The sequence below is a fragment of the Homarus americanus genome, unplaced genomic scaffold, assembly GCF_018991925.1.
Source record: "Homarus americanus isolate GMGI-L3 unplaced genomic scaffold, GMGI_Hamer_2.0 scaffold74, whole genome shotgun sequence".
Classification (NCBI taxonomy): domain Eukaryota; kingdom Metazoa; phylum Arthropoda; class Malacostraca; order Decapoda; family Nephropidae; genus Homarus; species Homarus americanus.
This window is the reverse complement of record NW_024716951.1, coordinates 4844148-4866615: the sequence shown is the minus strand read 5'-3', so window position 1 is coordinate 4866615 and position 22468 is coordinate 4844148. Positions and strand designations below refer to the sequence as shown.

Below are 22468 nucleotides of genomic sequence, written 5' to 3'. Positions count from 1 at the left end.
GTTCATAGCAGCATTTTCTTCCTCATTCAGTTGACACCAACTGCTAAGCCATTCCTGGCTAGCTATCTCAAGTTCGTTTACTACCTGAGAACTGCAGCCTGTAAACAATTAAGAACAATATATATATATATATATATATATATATATATATATATATATATATATATATATATATATATATATATATATATATATATGAACAAGACAATTATAAATACGATGAATGGTGTATAACAATAAACTTGGTGAGAGGAAATCAAGAGAACGGAAAAGATAAAGCAATTTAGGCAAGGGAACAATTTGGTGTACTGAAAGCAAGGAAAGGAGAGGAACGGCTAGGTCAAGGTAACTGAAATTAAGGTAATGGTGTGCTAAAATGAACACGCAAATCTGATGTCAGACCTGACATAATAAAGTGAGAGTGGTAAGATAACTCCTACAAGAACAAGACAGCAATTTATAAATCGCAAACAACTTGAGATTAGTCGAATAGAAAAACAAAATAATCCAAATTTTTTTATGTTCGCCTGAAGATTAGATCCAAGCTTATTTTACCTAATATTAACCACCATTCACCTAACCTAATGAAAAATTACTTAACCTAACGTCAAGTAGCAATGAGGGTATTTAATCATCAGGTAAAATAAGCTGGATGCGCTAGTTTTCAGGTGGTTCCTTTTATCAGTACAGTATGATGTATCATCCATCTCCACTGGTCGCAGCCTCTCATTAATTCTAAGACAAGTGAAATGGGTACCAATCCTCGCAATTAGGATTGAAGCTCATAAGGATTGGGGCTTTTTGGAACTGGGCCCGAAGCCTAGTGATAGTTAGGTTCGAACATATACTGTAAGTGAGAGTCCCTTAATCCGGAACCTCAAAGTCCTAAACGTTAACAAATATTAAATTACTTACTTGAGATCATGACAACTAGCGTACTGGAACTAACAATCAGTTCCTTACTTAAAATCTAAAACAAAAAAATAAAAATAAATTAACTACAGTACAGTACTTGAAATATCCGAGTCTTGACTATACACTGTATCAAGTTAGAGCTTGGTTAAAATGGACAGTGGCTTACTCTTCCAAATCGCAACTGGGTTAGAATGAACTGTGGCGTCTTCATGATTAGTGGCAGCCGTCTCCAATATTATGTTGGATGAGATGTCACTGCCCTCTAACAGCCTCTGTTTCTTGGTAAGAGGATCACCCGTCAGGAGCTGGCGGTACGTATCTTTCACTTGGCTTTGTTGCATGTTGAATCTGAAACAAACAGCTACATTATCACGGAGGGAGAAAGGGATATCGTATCGTATTTTGACAACTTTTATACTGCATTTTTAATGTAAAATTTCATGCGTTACAAAAAATTATATACTACAGCGTGTTTTAATCAATGATCTAACGACAATTGAAAATTAAATTGTTATTGATAGTTTAATAACATACTGTTTAGATGCATAACCATGCATGACTACTAACATTTATATTCTGACACCATTATGGTTAATGTACCGATAAAATTTATTTAAAGCCAACAATCTACTTGGTGTCTACTACCACTAGTTCTCACTGTCCATCCAAGAATAAAACTGGCACAAGAACTTTAAGTACAGCTGTACTGCAGTTGTGAAATACCGGCATGCAAGGATATTAAAAGTAATGGCGTCTTTTGGGATCTCCAGTAATAGTTCTGGGTGCACCACCAGTGACGACACAAAACGCACTAAACTAAAGAGAGTAAAATCATTTTGTTTTTTAAAGCTATATTGTATTAATTAAATAAGGGAAGATTAAATTATGTTTGTAAGGTAAAGCTTGGTTGAACCTCTTGTATGGCGGCTGTCGTGTTTACTGTACACGATACATTCTTACTAGGCTAAGTTTATGTAAATTCTGGATTGGTTTTGGGTGTGCTGGCCACTTCTCCATTCGGCTTTATCGGCCGTACCTGTCCATGTGTGATATTGTTAATATACACTGTAGATCGGTCATATTAGCGCCCGAAAAATCGATAAATACGAAATTTAAAAACCGACAGATTCCATATCATCCAACTCTACGGTACCAAAACATTGCAAAGAACTTTATATCTAATCTTGCACTGCTAAGTGTTAACAAACGTTGACAAACACAGAAAAAGACATAAAAGAATAGACAAAGTGAGCAACATGCTAACAAAACAATTATTGGTTTATATATATAAATTGGTTAGTCAACAGACATACTCAGCTCGACCAACGGTGATCTTTGGTGATTGTGGTGGAGGCATTGCGTTCTTGGCGATATCTTGATGCTCCATTATCACTCACATGTGGTATCCAATATAATTAATAAACCTACAGTACCTCACCGATACTTATATCGCACTTAAACCCCTGAAACTTTGAATTCAAGAAGGGTGGGTTGACGTCCCGCGTCCTATAAATTCCCGCCAAGACTTAGTCGAAGCAACAAGCAGTTGTCCAATGTTAAAAAAGCACGCCACCAGGAAAACCGCATATTTTTTAAGAAGAAAAAGAAATATATTTCGACCATACAGAAACTTTGTAAGGATTATTAAGGTATATCAAAATAGATCTGAGTTGCCTGCTAAAATATATACATTATATTCTTAGTACATATGCCTTTAACATTAGTCCTCTTGATTAACACTATTCTCGCGGTCATTAAAACCATTTATTTTTAATTAAATGGTTTAATGTCTAACCATTTCTTTACCTCTCCCATGTGTCTAGCTAATTTAGTCTTGTCTACTAATGTACTTCGTTATCCCTCCTCCTAGTCACAGGCCTGGCATTTGACATTATTAGGGACCTGCCACTCTTTGCCATAAACAGATAAAATGTACCGGGAACTTTCCCCCCACACACTCATCATTCTCTCACTTTATGTAACTTGACAAAACCTATGACCCTTCAGGCTTTTACGCCCTTAATGTACGAGTCATAAAGGCAAGTGTATGAACTTTTCATACTTCCCTGTTGGGCGCTGTAAACGCTTCACCTTGCACAGGATGTAAGGGGGTGCTCAATAAACTAGCCCCCTCGGGGGCAAATCTGAATGTACTTCGTCTTCAACCCGATGTCATTTTCCAGTAACTGTAACTTACACCAATTCCGCTCAGAAAACGGCCCTAATTTATCATCATTTTCCACCTACATCTGGGATTCGTTCGCCACTTATGAGGTTTGAGTGCCTGTGCTAACGCGAGTTGGAAGTATTCCAGGATTAAAGAGACGATATGTATCAGGGTGACGTCGTTTTACAAAATAATGCATCTATTTGAGGCAAACTCCAAATAATATAGTTTTAGTTCATCAAAACTAAAACTGTCAGATGAAGCTAGAAAAAGAGAAGAGCGAGTTTTATATGCTTGACCACAAAATGTTGTATTGTGATCCACCAGCCTCAGATAGTTCAAGTACAATATAACGGTAGTTGAATTTATCAAAAAAGTTTCACTAATACAGTACCTGACAGCTATGTTGGCTACCCTTGGTCAAATTGCCTTCCAGTGCAGTAATGGTACTTGCACTGCCTCGGCACAGGAAATTTATTCCCACAGCAAAGTGCACCATAATACCTACCAACACTGACTATACAGGTATTCATGTTGTGTAACTACATAATTTATATACATTTCTATCCAATATACAGGTATTCATGTTGTGAAACTACATAATTTATATACATTTCTATCCAATTGTAAACCCGTTTGTCAATTTATTGAATAATTTTTATTATTATTTTTGCTATTGTAGAACTGTTTAATGGAATTACCACCTAGTAGGATTTCTTTTTGGACAATATTTCTCCATGTCATATGGATTTATGAAGCAAGTTTTAGCTAAACTTTTTTTTTTATTGTCCTACAAGTTTACATGGTGTTGTGCTATGGGTGGATACAATAACAAGGAACATTAAGCCCAAGTATATGTGGCGAGATACATCATTCACTGTGCAACAATGTCATTAGTTTTCTCCATCAGTCTTAACAATTATCTCTTTATCCCTCTTCCACTTTTTTGTGGGATGGATCAAATTACAAAAACCTGTTTTGTCTCCATACACTCAAACACAACCTAGTAACGAATGCTCAGGACCCCACCTATTCCTTACATTACTCGGGTAACTAAAGTTACCATATTCCATTTTCTCCTGGCTGAATGTTACTCCTTTATATCTAACCTTTTTAACAGCCTCTAGTTCTAATACATCCTACAGGTAAATCTAAATAAAAATATTACAGTAGCGTACTTAGCTCTTTCAAGCACTTACCCCTAAATCTGCCCAAATTTTAAAAAGCTACTGCCATTTCTACAACTGTCCCTCAGGATCCAATGCATCACTTGCATTTGATTAAACATCACAGCTTCCATTCTCATGTCTATTAATGTTAGTTTCATGTAATCATCCAAGGAGGAAGACATTAAATAACCAGAACATACATGTTATTTAAACACATGAACTCACACCACCAACCAATTTTTTTCAGCTCGAAGGGGAGCCCATATACAAGGGGTTAAGTACTTGTACACAGTATTATATCTCTTCAGTTCATGATGGCATATTTGAGGAATTATGACATTAATTTATGGATTTCAGGGTCACAGTCAAGTGGGATATATTATGGTGTTTTCCAGGTATTGTTGACCACCCCAAGAGGATCACAACACCCCAGACTTTGAGTGTCACCTACTTCCATTCTCTTCCTCACACTTTTCATTCTCCTGTGTCATTTCTTGTATATCCTTATGATTCACTGCAATTTACACTAAACTTTTAATATTTTAGTGCATGTTGTCCTTTTGTGAGTATCTTCGTTTCTTAAATCTAAAAAGTTTAACCAAAGCAATACAACAACTACATTCAGCACAACCATCCATCCATCCTATCACAACTGTTAAGCTTTGCTCCCCTAAAAGTTCTTTAACACAGAGAATACATTTATGCTTGATCTGTGTAATAAAAGTTGATATAGTATCACACTGCAAAACTAAAATAAAACTACAGCACATTTCTTTTACTTAGTCCCCCAAATCTACAGTACAGTCCTGATTAGGGATCTTATACACTTGAATATGGTAAAACCCAGTAGCCATTGAGGGTTGGATAAGAACACAAAATTCTTAGCCTGTTTATTATATTCACACTGTTTATTTCTTGTAGCCACAGCTGGACCTCCTGCCACGAGCCCTCTCAAACTTGCGTCCCTTGCTGCGCACCAGAGGTTTGGTGTGGCTGTGAGGAAGACCAGGAGCGGGTCCAAATCTCTTGCATGATTCACGAGCACTGCGTCTACCTGTGATACAAATACATCATTACTGTATGAGCAATAATGTACTTCCCTTTTTTAAATCATAGAAAGGAAGCTTAAATGAATGCCAATGAGGAATGATGTGTATCTTGATTACATCCATCCTGCACAATAAGTAAAAAAATGTTATTGTGAACTAAAAATACATAAGATTACAAATATTTTACTTTAAACTAGTCTGCAATGCTAGCAGAACATGCTAGTAAGTGTAAAAGTAGCCTTGGGATAATCCACAGCTACTTTAATTAATACCACTTTCCTATATTCATTTCCAGTTAGACAATGTTTAGCCTAGGTTAAGTAATAAAACACAATTAACCACTTTTCCATTACCTATATCCAGTAGGTATCGACTATGTGGATGCCATCCTGAACATATACATGGCCACACTGACATAGTTCAGTACAGTACTGTACTATACCTCGAAAGTTTAAATCTGGGATGGAATTATATATAATATATATATATATATATATATATATATATATATATATATATATATATATATATATATATATATATATATATATATATATATATATATATATATATATATATATATATACACACACATACATATATATACAGTTAACCCTCACTTTACGCGGTCCCACATTCCGCGTTTCCACGTTTACGCGGTGCCCTGCCGGAACCCAGGATGCTCACATTCCGCGGTGCGTGTACCCCTTTACGCGGAGAGTGGCTGGCGAGCCGCGCCATTTTTGGATCCAAACCTCCCGCCATCCGCCATGTTGTGTAAGCTGCGCGAACATGGTGCGCACAAGGTGGCCCAGTCATCAAAACATTGCCAGTTCTTCACCCGCCACCCACCACAGCCGGCCCAAGTCAGTGATAGTGATAATTATGGTGAGGATATGGACTTAGATGGACTTTGGGGAGTTTGACAAAGAGGCCCTGCAAGCCTCTGTGGTGGATAGTGATACAATTGATACAAGTGACACAGGTGAGGGCCAATAATCTGCCCTCTGCCTCGGAACCAACCGCCCATCCCCGTGTGCCCAGCCATTTTTTCTACTAATGTAAGTGTTAAAAAACCTAATATTATTGATATTTCTCTTAATTATTAATTGTGTGTGCATACCATCATAAAGTTAAGATAATATTTTTACTACAACATAGTTGTGTATGCGTCAAAAAGTGGAGTTTGGGGATCGGCCGGACTCCATTTCAATTAATCCGATATGTTATGTTATTCACTCCAGGTTACATTAACAGTAAGTGAGGGTTCATTGTATGTATATATATATATATATATATATATATATATATATATATATATATATATATATATATATATATATATATATATATATATATATATATATATATATATATATATAATATATATATATATATATATATATATATATATATATATATATATATATATATATATATATATATATATATATATACAGTTGGTCCTCATATTACAGCGGTTATGTAACCCGGAGGTGCAGCGGAAAGTGAGGCGCGTAAAGTGAACTTGCCATGGGATTGGTGGAATGGAGTCGAGCCCAATGACACTACGATATATCATCTGTAGGGATGTGAAAGAGTTGGCAGGCGCAGCGTTAGCAGCGGAATGCGAGGCCAGCGTGAACCAACTGTGTATATATATATATATATATATATATATATATATATATATATATATATATATATATATATATATATATATATATATATATATATATATATATATATATATATATATATATATATATATATATATATATACATATAAGTTTGATTTTTCATGAAGTACAAAAGCACTTTTGAACAGAATAATCTCAAGTTGCTGGTTAAAGTGTACAGCATAACCATTATCCAGCATTACTGCCGACTCTGTAGGCCACCAAGGAGGCAGCATGGCTGTGATGTAATAGGCTTTAAGACAAAGATGATCCCTAAACCCATATTTTGTATTCAATTACATGTACCTGTATTTTTATTTTGTGGTTTCTTTATTGTGTGAAAATTCTCGGTTCCTCTTGAAGGAAACAACCCAAGGCTACTGTACAAGCAATAAGGATAAGAAAAATGACATCAGCAGCACAAGACAAATGTGGAGTGGCAATATGAATGCAGAACACAGGAATAACTATTTATCAGAAAACTAACTTTAGTACACGTGTGTACTTAATTCATCTCCTGCTAATGCTTCATGGGATACTGAGGTAAACCAACCTACAAAGTGCTCTAAACCCATTCAGGGCAAATCAGCCGACAAAATAAACAAACACAATGTATCAACTGGAATATCAGTAATACTGTAGTTCTATCTGTCTCGCTTTCTATACCAACACTGAAAACATGATCCCGTATCCATGTGACCATCAATACATGGCATAAATTGTAAGTTACGGTGTTCTGTTCTGTCCACTAATGTCTTTTGACTGTTCCAATGCAACCCCAGAAGACTTGAGGAAATTAAATAAATGACTAGACTTAAGATCTTACCACTACTATTGCATAAAACTAATGCTGGGTATCTTGAGACACCATCTTAAAAACACAACACAGTATTATTATATAATTGTTTAAATTAGATTAACACCATGTCAAATGCAAAGTTTCTTGTGTATTCAAGGTTTGTGGTCAGTTTCGATTCATTTCACTGGTAATGCAAAAGTAAGCTGTATAATTTCTTGGAAATTTTATGACAATTTAAAAAACGCAACTTGCACCTTTATAATGCCACATGCTCATTATGAATAAAACATTTGTGATTAGTTTGAAGTCCACTTACTACACAGTACAGTATAGTAAAGATAATTACATCAAGCACTGGTATACAGTATATCCCAAGCATTATGGATAGACTGTTGGAGGCCACTGTTGCATACCTCATGATAATCACCCTATAGACAATACACTGTCCAACCTTACAACATACTCACCCTGGATAAGAACAGTGTTTTTGCCTGTGGGTGCACGACGGGCAAGGATGTCAAAGGTTATGACCTCTCCTCCAGCCTTCTCAATACGAGCACGGGCACGGGCTGTCACACGCAGAGCACAGATCTACAACAAAGCAAACAATCCCATTAATTGCACCTGTGTTTTGTATGATAAAATTTTCATGAAATGAAAGGCTACTATTCTGGGATAAGAATTACAGGAAAACAAATAACATTAATCTTTTTCCAGTGACAAGCCTTCACAACAGATAGTGTATATTTCCTGTGATGAGAGAAGCAGCGAACACTTCTTGATACCATGCTACAGTTTTAAGAATAAGTTAATTACACTTAATATAGAATATATATATTTGTGGCATCTGCATCTACTGTACTGACGTTTACAAAAAAGAATGACAAAAATGATCCATAATATTAGAAACCTTCCATATGAAGAAAGACTGAAAAGCTTAGGCTTGCATTCATTAGAGAGGCGTAGAGTTAGGGGAGATATGATAGAGGTGTTCAAGTGGGTAAGTGGGATTAACAAGGGTAAAATGGAAGATGTTCTGAAGCTCAGTAATAACGAAATAACTAGAACAAATGGCTTTAAATTAGATAAATTCCGATTCAGAAAGGATATAGGCAAGCACTGGTTTGGTAATAGAGTTGTGGATATGTGGAGTAGGCTACCGAGTGCTATAGTAGGATCGGGGACGCTAGGGAGCTTCAAGACGAAGTTGGATATGGCACATGGAAGTGCTGGGATGGGTGTGAAAGGGATCTGCCCTGTATGGGCCAGTCGGCCTCCTGCAGTATCCCACTTTCTTATGTTCTTATTAAGTGGAAGAAAACCTATTTTGTACAAAGGTTATTCAAATGATTACACCATCTAATGAAAATTCCTAAGCCGATGACTATATTTGTTACCTTTAACTGATCATAAAACACAAACAAGTGGTAAGAGATTAAAAATAGGACGAGACAAGCATTCCAAACACTGCAAAATCCAACCACTGTTTGATACTAACATCCAAAGTTCTTTTTAACATTAACTAACCCCTTTCTTAAATTAATTATCAAAGGGAAATATTTCATATTTGAAGCAAGCGTACATACGTACCCTCATTTTAACTATCACAGGCACAAAAATGATGGTTGATTATTGTGTTGACATACACAGTATAAAAAAAGCCTTCCAAAACTTATTACAAGCAGGTGAAATACTATAACACTCGCTGTACTTTTCCATGGCACTAATTCTTACAAACATAAACCTTTAAAAATTGAAAATGAAGGAAAAAAAATACTTACTGTAAGTTTTGGGACATTAAAAATGCGCAGGTCATCTGTAATGGTGCCAACAACACATACGATCTTTCCCTGACGGCCTTGTTTCTTTGCGAGGCGTACGAGACGGGAGAGAGACAGAGGTGGGCGGTGGATGCCGGACATAAACAATCTCTTCAGAATGACCTTGTTGAACTTTGAATTGGTGCGGCGAGCCAGGAAGCGATACAGCTGAAAGCATATGAACAGTTTTACCCTTCCATCAGCAACATACAGTACTCATTAATAATTTTTTCTCAAACACAAGCCAAGATTTCCAAAAACAAAGTACTGTATGTACACAGGCCATCCAGAAGATCAATATATTCACCAATCTTCCTAACAGCCAGTCACTTTACTCTATCCCTTATGTATAACTGATAATGATATAGAAACAAATCAGCAAAGTTAAGGGAATGAAAATGATGAAAGAAGAGCACCGCAAAACAGTAAAATGCAACTAAAATATACAGGTGCTCCTCTACATACAAATATTCGACTTAAGATAAGAAAAGCTTGTCTGTGTTCAACTGACCACCTGCAAAACTAATATAAACTATTTATACTTTAAAATGTGCTGTACAGTATTTATTTGGCAGTGGATATTTTGCTGTGACCGGCTAAGTTCCTACCAATGATATTTTACCGTGAGCGCGAGAACTATAGTTGGCCGTGACTCTGGTGGCAGTTAGCATTTATTTTGCCATGTGTAGCTATAACCATATTTCTACTGTGCATGGAATCTTATCAGTAAAGAAAGGGGCGAAATTTACCACCAGAACCAAACCAACCAAAGAAACCTACCTAACTTCCTAGCCAGGGTAAGGAGTCAATCAGAGCACACTCACGGTAAATTAAAGTTGGAAGAACTTAGCCAGTCACGGCAAAATATCCACTGCCTATTTATTATTGGGCGATAATTTCTGAGAACAGCACTACCACCTGACGGAGTTGTTCGATTTCATTAATTTTTCCACATATGTTCGTATCATTCTAGTAAGTATTTTAAAAGAGGCGACATTTACTAGAACCTAATAGAACCTGCTCTAACCCACTATCATAATATCAATGGAAAAATGAACAAAATAGAACACCTGATAGCAGTGCTGTTCTCAGACATTACCTATTGGAGTAATGTACACCCTTATTTTTGTCAATGATATTTATTTATGGATATATACCCCACTACTAAAGACAATGGTTAGGCGATGTTTTAAAAGGAGGCTAGATAGATTCATTGATGATAGAGTGGTAGTAATTCGATAGGAGCTGCCAACCGGCCTATTGCAGACCCCTTATTTTCTTATGTGGCTGGTTTCTCTGGTTAGGTTTTTTTTTCTTAATAATTATTTTGTTTTTATCCCACATTTTCCCTCTACTTCATCGCCCTGCCCAGTTTGTAAGTACCAATTGTCGTTTGGTAGCGAGTCAAATCTGCATAAACAGCGAAGAAAAGTCTTTAAATTACTAAGAAAAACAAATGCCTATTTTGGTTATTCACTCCCTATTGTGATCACTAACGAATCTTCACCCTATTTTCTTCTGCACATTTACTGAGAACCGCAATATTTACAGTGGTCAGCCATAAACTATAACAAAAATATCCAGGACGTGGAATCGTCATGCTTTTCTAGAGTCCCTTCACAGAACTCAAGATATGCCAAAACAGTCTTCGGTTTGTAATAATGGCCATAACTAAACTCCATACATACGACCACTAGTCTATTCCATTATCGTGTGAACATAAAACACTCACCTTCACCAGAAGCCTCAAGTAAACATCCTGAGACTTCGGCTCCCGCCTGATCACTTTTCGATCGTGTTTGTGGGATATATCCTTACCCTGAAATTATAAAAACGTATAAATAACACAGTTCAGGAACCATTCCACAATTCCTCATTAACGATGAAGTGATGTGTGGACGGATACAGCAGATATACACAGATTTAGTAAAAAAAGTTTCATCGCCCCACCAACCATTACGACCCGGAGTTGTGAAGAAGAACGAAAGGAATTGTGGGTATTGTGTACATTGTGAGGAGGCGGTCATACACCTTCTGATTTAAAAAAAACATAGAATTTGTTTATAAAATTTGAGCCTTATACAATTACATTTGATCATTTGTATTTAAAATAAAATTCATACAAAAAAATAAAATAAATAGCACGATACTAGACATCAGAGGATTTTGAATAACCTGGAATCATAAGATATGTAAGTATATTCATATTGTTAATTTCAGTATTTATCAAAATATGTAAATCAATTTTCTTAGGAGGAATTATAAAACTTATCATCAAATTTTAATCATTGATGTAAAATAAACGTCATTAATATTGGAATGATATATACCCCAACACGCAATTCCTAAGGGATCACAAATATAACATTGTTTTGTACTATTTTAGTACTTTTTAATTCATTATGCTTACGGGTTGACACAATTAGTGCAAATTTGTATAAACAAAGGCAACTTTAATTAGTGCCCCTCAGCCTTGGGAATTTTTTAACATCATACACTAAGAAGTCACGACCATCTCTGTATCTTGACTCTTATACACTTTAAATATTTGTGGCCCTTCTTCATACATTAAAATAATTATTGTTTAAGTTGTCCAACAATATTATATTTAAAAAAAATCCGAGAAATTAAGTATGTGTATAAGCAATTATAAATACAAAATATATTATCAAGTATTTTATCTATATTTTTATTTAAACTTAAAACTAATTAAATTTCTTCAAATTAATAAAATTATTATATTAAAATAACATAATTAGTAAAATAAAGTTTTATAAATATTCATACACTATTACAAAACTATATATATATACAGTACAGTAAATGACCGTGTTTAATGACCCTGTTTCTACTGGCTGTTGACATCGTGGTTTAAAGGTACAGTAAATATTTACCCCCATTTTCTTGACTTTAATGTACTGACAACATTTCTATAGTCTCATGGTGAGATGAAGATGATAAATGATGACTGTAAATATAATGATTAGTAAATAAAGCGAATAAACTATGCCACAGAGAGATGTTATTGAGGACAACCTTATCTGGCAGAGAGTTAGTGATGACCACAACTATAGCCTGATTGTCCCTTTAGCGCCTCACGGTTTTTTAAACAATGCTAGGTCAGGATGGGGGTATTGTTGCATTTTCAGCCAATATGCAGCCGAATGTTTTTGTCTTTAACAATTAATAGATATCGTCGAGAGCTAACATGTAAAGCTAGGGTTCAGAAGATAGCTCTTGATGAGATCTATTCAGTTTTAAGTAAAAAAAAAACTATTGCCTATTGATTGAAAATGCAACAATACCCCTGGACTCCACTGCTAAGTAAGGTATTCATTCTAGGTTAGGTTAGGTTAGGTTGTTTTTTGAGTTGAGTAATGTGATTTTGTCTCAAAATCGTAAAGCTACTTTTTGGAACAAGTGTGTATTATTTCCATAGATTATGAAACATTAATTATGTATTAATTTGTAAAATTTTGAAAAAGTACTTATATCCCATACAGTATACAGTACTGTACTTGGTTATACTGTATGCTACTTGAATTTCAATCGGTGTATTTTTTGTTTACAGGTGGCTGTTATTTTCTTTGGATGTGAACAGTCAGAAGAAATGCATTCCCTTCATGAGAATGTTTCATATCTTGCCTGTGGACAAGATGGCAGAGCAAATTTATTATCTTTACCTTGGAAAATATGCATTTTCCATATGGAGTTGCCAGCGTGTGGACTTTGTGCTGTAAAACTTGATACAAAAGGTGTTTAAATGTAGGCCTTTTGCATGCAGTTGGTTTGCCATGACCGTGACCACAATGCTTAGGTTCAGGAGTAAGCTAAGAGCAAATAACTTTTCTTCCTGCTTTGCCATTTTTTTCTTGCTCAATATTAATTATGACTTAACACACCCAGTGAATTTTTATGTTCATAAGGCTGGAGGTTAAGAAGTCCCTTAGTGTAATGTGTATATAACTTAAGGGCATGAGGAAATGCATTTGGCACATTTTTGCTTGTTTTAACTTTTTCTACTTTTTGCATCAGTTTCCTTCACTCTTCTTAACTTTCATGTATGTGTTCTTTCCACTGATCCCCACTACAAGAAAATGGGATAGGCTAAAGTTAATAGAAATGTGGACAAATAGATACACTGTACAGGTTTCATTAATTGCATGTTAAATGATCTGAAAATGTTAGCCAGTACTGAGCAACATACTGCACTTTACAATGTAACTAATTATTTTAATAAGTTAAGTTGCATACTGTACAAGCCATATACAGTAGATATGTGCTTGTCCTTATGCTTGATTATCAGTGAGTGGTTTCTTTATATAAGTTTATAACTCTCATATTTTTAGATACAAGAGCAGGGGCAAAATATCTCCCCAACTCGGAGTACTGCATGAAGTCAGTTTCTTGAAGATCACTTACATTGTTTCACACTGTGTACTGTACAGCACAGCTTCACTTATTTGCCTCTAATTTGGTTATTGGCTCATTGTTGTTTAGCTTATGAGGACTCCTTAAACCGAGTTCTTATAGTGTTAAGTACATCTGCCTTAATGTGGGATTATATTTTGTTATTTTTGAAGACCACATATGTTTACTGGTTAATGTTGTTACCACCTGGCCTATTAGGCTATGGAATTGTCTGATTTTAATATCATTAGCTGTCAGAAGCCCAGCAAGAAATGAAAAAAATTAGACATCCTATTAATCCTTAAAATGTATATTAAAAGATCAGTAAGATGCAAAGATAAGATAAACTGGACTGCACATATTTGTTATTAATTTTTGGGGGGATGGATTGGTGGTGAGTGGTGCCAGGGTAATGTGTCATTTGCAGTGATATAAGTAATTGATGTATGAAGTGATGGGTAAACTAAGTGGACGTCTTAAGGGTTTTGATGTGGAAGGGGTATACTGTTCCGTACCATAAGGCAGTGGGAGAGATCTAATGACGCTGATAGTTATTTGACTCTTGTTTCTCAGTGCTGTTTTGGGAAAGGACTTTCAAAAATAGGGAAGCAAAATGGACAAAGTAAAAATCTTGTGTAAATTTATTTGTTGTTTTTTCAGGTTCTTATGGATGAGAAGAAATCCAAAATGTCACAGGCGGATGGAGCTGCAGCAAATTATCAAGATGACATTGAACTGAATTCTCGTCCAGTTAAACTAACTGAGGCTCTTAATTTAAAGTTTGTACTGTATATCTGCTATTGATTATTTAAGTAGCTTTTTTGCTGTGTAATAATGAGGGGAAAGTAGGGCAGAGTGATGCAGTACAAGAGTAGAAGGTGACAAAAAAGTGTGAAACAACAAAACTTCTCTGGTAGATGTGAACATGTCCACTAGTACAGTACAGTAATCATTATGAGTTACCAAACTGCAGAATATACAATAATGTAGCATTTTGTGTCCTCAGTGATGTTTACTCGGAGACTGGCACTGTATTTGAGATTTCGGAACAACAGGAGCATGCTGAAGATTGTACAGATAAAGAAGAAAATATTTTTGAAGATGAGACGTTAATTAACAGCCTCACTTTGGGGGCTGGCAATGCTGTATTTGGGGAGGATGAGGAGGAAGCTTCAAGTAAGTTACCTGTTGTAAGTGATTTAGAAATAACCTGGTAAAGCACTGTGTAAAGTTATAATATTAGACATAAAATTTTGGTCAGCCTGATCTAACCTAATCTCTAATTTCATTAACTTAATATACTTTACCTAATCCTAAACCTACCATAACCAAAACCAAATCTAACCCTACTGTAACCAAAACCCAACCCAACCCTACCCAACCTACTGTAACCTAACCCAATCCAACCCACTGTAACCTAACCCAACCTAACTTAATCAAACCTAGTGTAATTTAAGTCAGCCTTACCAAACAGTCTCGCTTTATTTTACCTAAACTTAAATGCTTTTTTGAGTTATAAAGAGGTAAAATAGACACATCAAGTTTCAGTAATATTGGATATAACTATAATAGAAAAAAAAAAGGCATTGAATTATTTAAGTTTATAAATACATGAATAATATGTATCCAAAACATTCACACTACAAAAATAATCATCGCATCTTGGTATTCTGTATTGTCACTGTATTTTAAGGAGGGGAAAGTTACAAAATAATCCTGATCTCTATTTTTTTTTTTTTTTAGGTTCAGATGAAACTTTGGAGCCTTTCGAAAAATTAGCCCGGAAAATGGAGGATATGACTGGAGATGGTGGCGTTCTGAAGATGGTGAGTTGATTATTGTAACTTGGGCAAATTAATCTTATCTTATATATATATATATATTTTGATAAAATCACACGGGAAAAGGGAAACAATGGAGCACCTTAGCTTTTGCTTTATTCAAGACATCTTCAGATGCAACTGGATTACATGGACAGAGAGAGGCTTAAATATACAGGGTGACCTTATTAAACATGAGGTCAGGTCATAATGATGTCATCCACTAATCCCCACACCAACACACACGTAGAGGAGCTTAAGAGAAGGGGGTGACGTGACTAGTCAGGTCAGGTCAAAAATAAGGGACCCACTAAATAACTATCATACATCTAGATCAAAGGTTTTCAAAGCTAAGGTGCTCCGTTGTTTCCCTTTTCCCGTGTGATTTTATCAAGATTTATCTTATCCACGTTTTCATTGTGGATCTATATGAAATATATATATATATATATATATATATATATATATATATATATATATATATATATATATATATATATATATATATATATATATATATATATATATATATATATATATATATATATATATATATATATATATATATATATGAAATATATATATATATATATATATATATATATATATATATTTTTTTTACTTTAGATTCAATATCACCAATCAGTACTTCTCCAAACCTAAATCACTGGGTAGAGGATTCCTCACTCCCACCCCTCTCCATATGCAAAAAAATGGAACTCAAAGAACACGAAACTTGTGGAGGTATGATGGGTGCTTTACAGATGATGGCCAGCTTTGAGGGTTAAGATCTGGTATCATCAAATATTAATTCTTTAACCCTTATGGCAGCCATCATCTGTGGATGTTTTAAGTTGCTTGAGTTTTATTTTTGTGCATTTGGAGTAATGGGGGATCTACCACATGCACACTCCTTCTTTATGTAGATGTAGTGTATTAAATTGTGTAACACTGGAAAGATATGACCTAATGCTAGATGTTATTCCTGTTTTAGTGCTGAGTATCACAGTTGGTTAAGATTGAAACAAATTGAAGTAAATATTATGTATTCATGTGGCACAGTACTTATAATCATCCATACTTCCCAGTCATGTGGCCATTGTGTACTGTTGCCTCACCATACATGACACCTAGCACTTCTCTCATCTTTTACCCAGACTTATAACAATGACAACTATTATTTAGTGTTATGGAAAATATTTTGTCAAGTAATTCATTACTGTATTTTAAGTGGATAATTTTTCTTGGCAGGAAGTACGTCCAGGTATAGGTGGAGGGATACCTAGTGGGGCAGCTGTCACATTCCACTACAGTGCGTACCTTCAGTATTGCGATGAACCTTTTGATTCATCCTACCTTCGCATGAAACCGGAAAAGCAGATTCTTGATTTTAGAGGACTGCTGCCAGGACTCAATGTTGCCATTAAGACCATGAGGAAGAATGAGAAGGCCAGATTTCTTATAAGTCCAGAATATGCCTTTGGAGAGGTACTGTATTATGCTATTACACCATGTAATTATTTTTCAGCATCAGCCAGTTTTAACTGTGTGTGTGTTGATGTGGTGACTTAGAGCTTATCATTGTATCTAACAAATTCTACAAGTTTGGATGGGTTGATTTGAAACATCTTAATTATTATTTAGGGTTGGAGAAGATAATTTTTGTGTGTGTGTGGATCTTCTCTCAAGTACATACATAGGTTCCAAAAACAGCATTGTACTAACTTTAAGCTTCTGATATGACTCCACAACATTTCAGATGGGTTGCCAACCCAGGATTCCCAGCAATGAGACAATTTTGTATGAAATAGATGTCTTGTATTTTGTTGACTGTGCTGCTGCAGATGCTTATAGTGGCCTAAATGAGCAGGAACAGTGTGTTGCAACTTTCAAAGAGAAGCTGGAAGCTGCCCGGGGGTTACATCGGAAGGTAAATTTACTTTGGTGTTTGATTCTTATGTAGCTACATATGCTAGATAAAGATATTCCTATTTCTGATTACTGAATGGAGAGAATCTGGGTACAGTATATTATTGTATGCTGATATTTCCAGAAGAATAATAGCAGTGATGTTGACAGAAAAAAGATATGGTGTATAAAAGGATAGGAGTGTCTAAGTGTAATGTTACTAGTAATATCTCCATTAGCCGGAATCTCTCAAACCTGGAAGTCTCCGATAGCCGGAAATGAAATTTTCTTGGAAAATTGTTCCAAAAGCCAGAATTTCCAGAAAATTCCAGCTTTGGGAAAGATCTTCTTGGGGGCACATTTTCTGGAAAATTCCGAGAAAATTTTCCCGATACCCTGAAAATTCTAGGGATGGGGGAGTTTTTTCTGGGTTTGAGAGATGAAAATCAGGAGCATTTTCCGGAAATTCCGATACAGATTCCAGTGCTGTACTGTATCCAGAAAATTCTGGGAATGGGGTATATTTTTCCAAGTTTGAGAGATGATGTAATGGGCAATATGGAACTTCTAAGAACATTTTTCCGTTACCCAGAAGATTTCGGGGATGAGAGATTTTTTCCATCTTTGAGAGAGTCGTCTCGTTACCCGGAAATCTCTCATTCCCGGTAATGCTCTGCACCAATTATTCCGGCTAACGGAGATATCACTTATAAATGGATGCCATTATTGTTTTTTAGAATGGAGTAGACATATGTTGAGTAGGTTGAGTGATAGTTTTATGATAATGGGTGGGAGGAGGGGGGTGGGGGTGGAGGTAAATCATTAAACGAAGCATTTTGTTGTAATATTGTTGGTATTTACCAATAAAGTTTACCAGGAGGATAATGAGAGCCCATACCAGTGATGTAGTGGTCTCGACTACATCTCTGGCTCTTACATTGTTGTGAAGAATTGTGTATGAAAGTTATGGAGTAAATAGAGATGGAAGTCAAACTGATGAAGCAATTTAAAAAATAATATAGGAGTTGATTGTTTAGTGTGTTGCCAGTATGGATATATTGAAGCATGATATCACTCCATCTGAGTTTAGGAGAATTTGAATTTTTATATATTTTTTCATAATTTTGTAATAAGCTACATACTCATTTAGAGTTTAATTATGTTACTTAGGTGTTACATTCAGATAAATAGTTTAATAAAAAAAATAATTAATCTTACAATTTACAGTATTTTTTATGAGAAACATAGAAAAGTTTCAAGGCATAACTTTGATGTACTGTACTGTAACTTCAGGGCAATGAACAGTACCATGAGAGGAACCTTAAGGCAGCAAAAAGTTCTTATACTCGTGCTGCTTGGATCTTGGAAGATGCCAAGTTAAATAATGAGAAGGAGGAAACTCAGAGAAACTCTGTCTTGTTCAAGATGAGAAATAATTTAGCACAGGTGAGGTAACGTGGACCAAGAATATTGTGTTGTTTGGTCAGTACTGTACAGTATATTTGCTGAAGAGAATTAGAGTAAAAAAAGTAATGCAAAAAAGATCAGTAATTTCTATTGTAATATTGTTAATATGAATTAGAGTTTGGTTTATTAAAAATCCTTATATAATTATGGGAAAATTGTAAACACTTCTTGATGCTGGGGTTATGTAGGAAGCAACACGGATAAAGCAGATGGATACATGGTAATTTGACTTGAAAAAGCAATTGGGGGAGTGTTCATGTTTCTTTTGAGTTCAGTCACACTGTGCTGTAGAGGGAAAGTACTATTGACAAAAGTGATGTGAAATATTTCTAAATTGGTGGTGTGTTAAGAACATTTTCTTTGCAGGTTTATCTCGACATGAAAGAGCCGGCCAAAGCATGTACCCAGTGCAAGTTGGGTTTCAATGTGTCAGAGGAGCAGTCAAATGAAGTAAAAGCAAAATTATATTTTAGGTTAGTGTTCAAGATTTTATACTGTAAGAGTAAGAGTTGGTCATACAATAGCTCACTTACTCTTCATGTTGGGAAGGTGCTGCCTCACTTGACCTGGAGGTTTTCATCAACTGTATTGTATAGTATATTGGAAATGATCATCTCTGGGCTGTTAATCTCCTGATGACTTTATTTGAATGGTTTGTGAATAACTTGATGATTCATCATTCCCGTTATGTCTGGCATTTATGATACTTTATTTTTTCACAGATTTGGCAAAGCAAAGGCAATGTTGCATGATTTCAAAAGTGCTCGTAAACTGTTTTTGAAAGCTCAGCATCTCAAACCAAACAACGAAGATATCAGCACAGAGCTGGAGAAGTTGCTACATAATGAACTTAGATATGAAGCACAAGAGAAGATCATGTACCAGCGAATGTTCAGGTATCCAGAAGGTAACACACAAAAGAATCACCAGGAGAAGTCAGTGAAGGCTAAAGAAACTAAGAACCAAAACATAAATAATGCTGCTGTACTTCCTGGTGTACATCCAGAATTTGAGAGAATAGTTGAGAAGCAAATAATGCAGTTTGCTGTAGACCCTAATGTGAGAGTACTGTCATTTCCTAGCAACTTATCACAAGAGGAGATTGCTTGTGTTTCAGCAGCTGCAACAGCTGTAAACTGTATTGTGAGTGTTTCACATATAGGAGCAGCCACTTACTTAAAGGTTATGAAAAGCCAATAATATGAACATAAATATTTTTAACATGACCATGTTTATGTTCACCTTTTATTAGTTTATGATCGCACAAACTTATGCACTTGGTGAAGCTTGACAATAATGCTAAAATTCATAAGAAGTCAGTAGTGTTTTACAAAATTAATTACCTGGTAAACACTTTGTTTCCTTTATAGGAAGGAAATATTGACTAGAAAGCAATTGTTTTGTTATTTACAGGTCAACCCCCAGGCCCCAGGGACGGATCCAGGATTTTGTGTGTGTGGGTTTGGGGGGTTACAGAAATAAATTGACAGGAAAAGTCACAATTTTGTACATTACCAGCATCCATTTGGGTTGCTTGATGGCAGACTTGTCCACAATTATGCTAAAGTCTAATTCCTTTATATGATGATGCTGCATCAGAGCCAGCACCTGTGATCATTTATGCTAACTTCCTTCCCCCAATAATCTGATGTCAGTGGAGGCAACACTTGTCATGTGAGGTCATAACTCGTCACCTGATGTCTACAGGCTGTCAGTTTGGCAGTTCCTTTGAAATTTTGGCAATTTGACACCATCTGACTAGAGGCAGGTTTGTGGTATAACGTAGAGATAAATTACCTGCACCTGATATAGGTCACTAATCCCTGTATACTGATGAAAAATGGCCCATTTACGTGTTATACCATTTGCCAGGAATGTGTACGAGTTGGTCTTGGCATGAGTTAACAGTTGACCTGATCTCTAGTGTGGCATCAGGTGAGTCTTGGAAAAGGGAGATACGTCAACCACCTGAATCCTTCCTGGATCTGCCACTGACCTCTTATGTTTTTGTGGCATAAATGTTACTTCACCATAAACTATCTGCTATACTGTAATTTATTTTGCAAAATCTTTGATGAGGTAAAAATTAATTTACAGTTCATCACAGCTGTGATACTAGAACATTAATCAAAAGGCTTAGTAGTACTGTAATTGATTTTCCCATTAAATTTTATTTAAGCCAACCAGCACCATGTGGGAAATGCCCTGCAAGAAAGCCAGAAAATTAAATTTTAGTGGTGTAGAATTAGTTCCATTATAATGTAAAGATTTGTTATATGTTTATTTTTTCAAATTAAAGGAAGAATATATTTCTGTACTTCTGTAATGGTCATACATGTTGATTGTTCAGGAGTAGCAACAATAGAATTTTTTATATTATTTTGTAGTCAAGTGTTGATAGGTTTGTATAAATGTACTGTACAGTCACTCAAAAAACACTGCGACTCCTGTTGTCTTGGTAGGGTTGTCAAATTCTTCGACAGTTGTGTCATATTTTTCAACACAATTTTGTATAGATGGTTTTGTGAGTGACTGTACATACACTTTGTTTTCAGCATCTCAGAAAATGTTTTTGTTTAGCCAGCAATTAGTTAATTTGATTTACAGTATATAAAAATTAATGAGTTTTGGGAAGTACTGTATTTAATAATTTGTGAATGAGTAAGATTTTTATTTGAATCTTTAAATATGATCATGTAAAATTTATGTGATATATGTTACTGAATTACTAAATAAATACATTACTGAAAATAGTGAGTTTTTTTTAAGAAAAATCATGAAAACTGATCAAATATAATGGTAAAAGGTAGTTAAAAAAATATTCAAGAGATATTGGAAAATGCTTAAACTAATTTACTTAATAGAATTCATGGTTATAATTAACAACATAACATTGAAATATGGATATATTGTAGGTATGAATGTGGATGACTTTGTATTAAACAAAACTATATTGTCAATTGATGAAGAAAATTAGATAGACAAATATGTTGAATTCAGGTACAGTGGTCCCTCGGTTAACGAGCACAATTCGTTCCAGCAGGTTGCTCGTTAACCGAAACCATTGTTTCAATGGGTTTTTGGGTAATTGGTTCCAGCTCACCGAAAATTGCCTAAATTCAACAAAAAAGGTAGAAAAGTACACTTACTTTGAGGTGTGTATGTAGAAGGCTCCTGGATGATGATGATGATGATGGGAATTAGAATGGGGTGGAGGAGAAGGGAGAAGAGAAGGCATTGGGGTGGAAGAGAAGTCACCCCATGG

At 35.3% G+C, this 22468-nt stretch overlaps 2 protein-coding genes across 7 annotated transcripts; one reads left to right on the top strand and one right to left on the bottom strand.

Annotated features, from left to right (window-relative positions):
- Positions 1 to 5129: 5129 nt before the first annotated feature.
- On the bottom strand, positions 5130 to 11619 carry LOC121858686 (60S ribosomal protein L18-like). The gene is made up of 5 exons (XM_042355264.1): positions 11553 to 11619; positions 11331 to 11417; positions 9560 to 9766; positions 8246 to 8369; positions 5130 to 5305 (listed from the first exon to the last, which is right to left on the bottom strand). The coding sequence occupies exons 1-5, from the start codon at positions 11553 to 11555 to the stop codon at positions 5160 to 5162; spliced, it is 567 nt and encodes a 188-aa protein (XP_042211198.1). The 5' UTR covers positions 11556 to 11619; the 3' UTR covers positions 5130 to 5159.
- Positions 11620 to 12412: 793 nt separating this feature from the next.
- On the top strand, positions 12413 to 21954 carry LOC121858684 (inactive peptidyl-prolyl cis-trans isomerase FKBP6-like). 6 transcript variants are annotated; one of them, XM_042355258.1, is made up of 10 exons: positions 12413 to 12475; positions 13170 to 13353; positions 14669 to 14787; positions 15015 to 15184; positions 15752 to 15834; positions 17080 to 17316; positions 17588 to 17758; positions 19030 to 19182; positions 19570 to 19676; positions 19926 to 21954. In XM_042355258.1, exons 3-10 carry the CDS (start codon positions 14675 to 14677, stop codon positions 20401 to 20403), a joined length of 1512 nt encoding a protein of 503 aa, XP_042211192.1. In that variant the 5' UTR covers positions 12413 to 12475; positions 13170 to 13353; positions 14669 to 14674; the 3' UTR covers positions 20404 to 21954. The 6 variants fall into 6 exon arrangements, with proteins under 6 accessions (XP_042211192.1, XP_042211195.1, XP_042211197.1 ...); XM_042355259.1 differs by lacking the exon at positions 12413 to 12475 and adding an exon at positions 12604 to 12717; XM_042355257.1 differs by lacking the exon at positions 12413 to 12475 and adding an exon at positions 12725 to 12927.
- Positions 21955 to 22468: the final 514 nt, after the last annotated feature.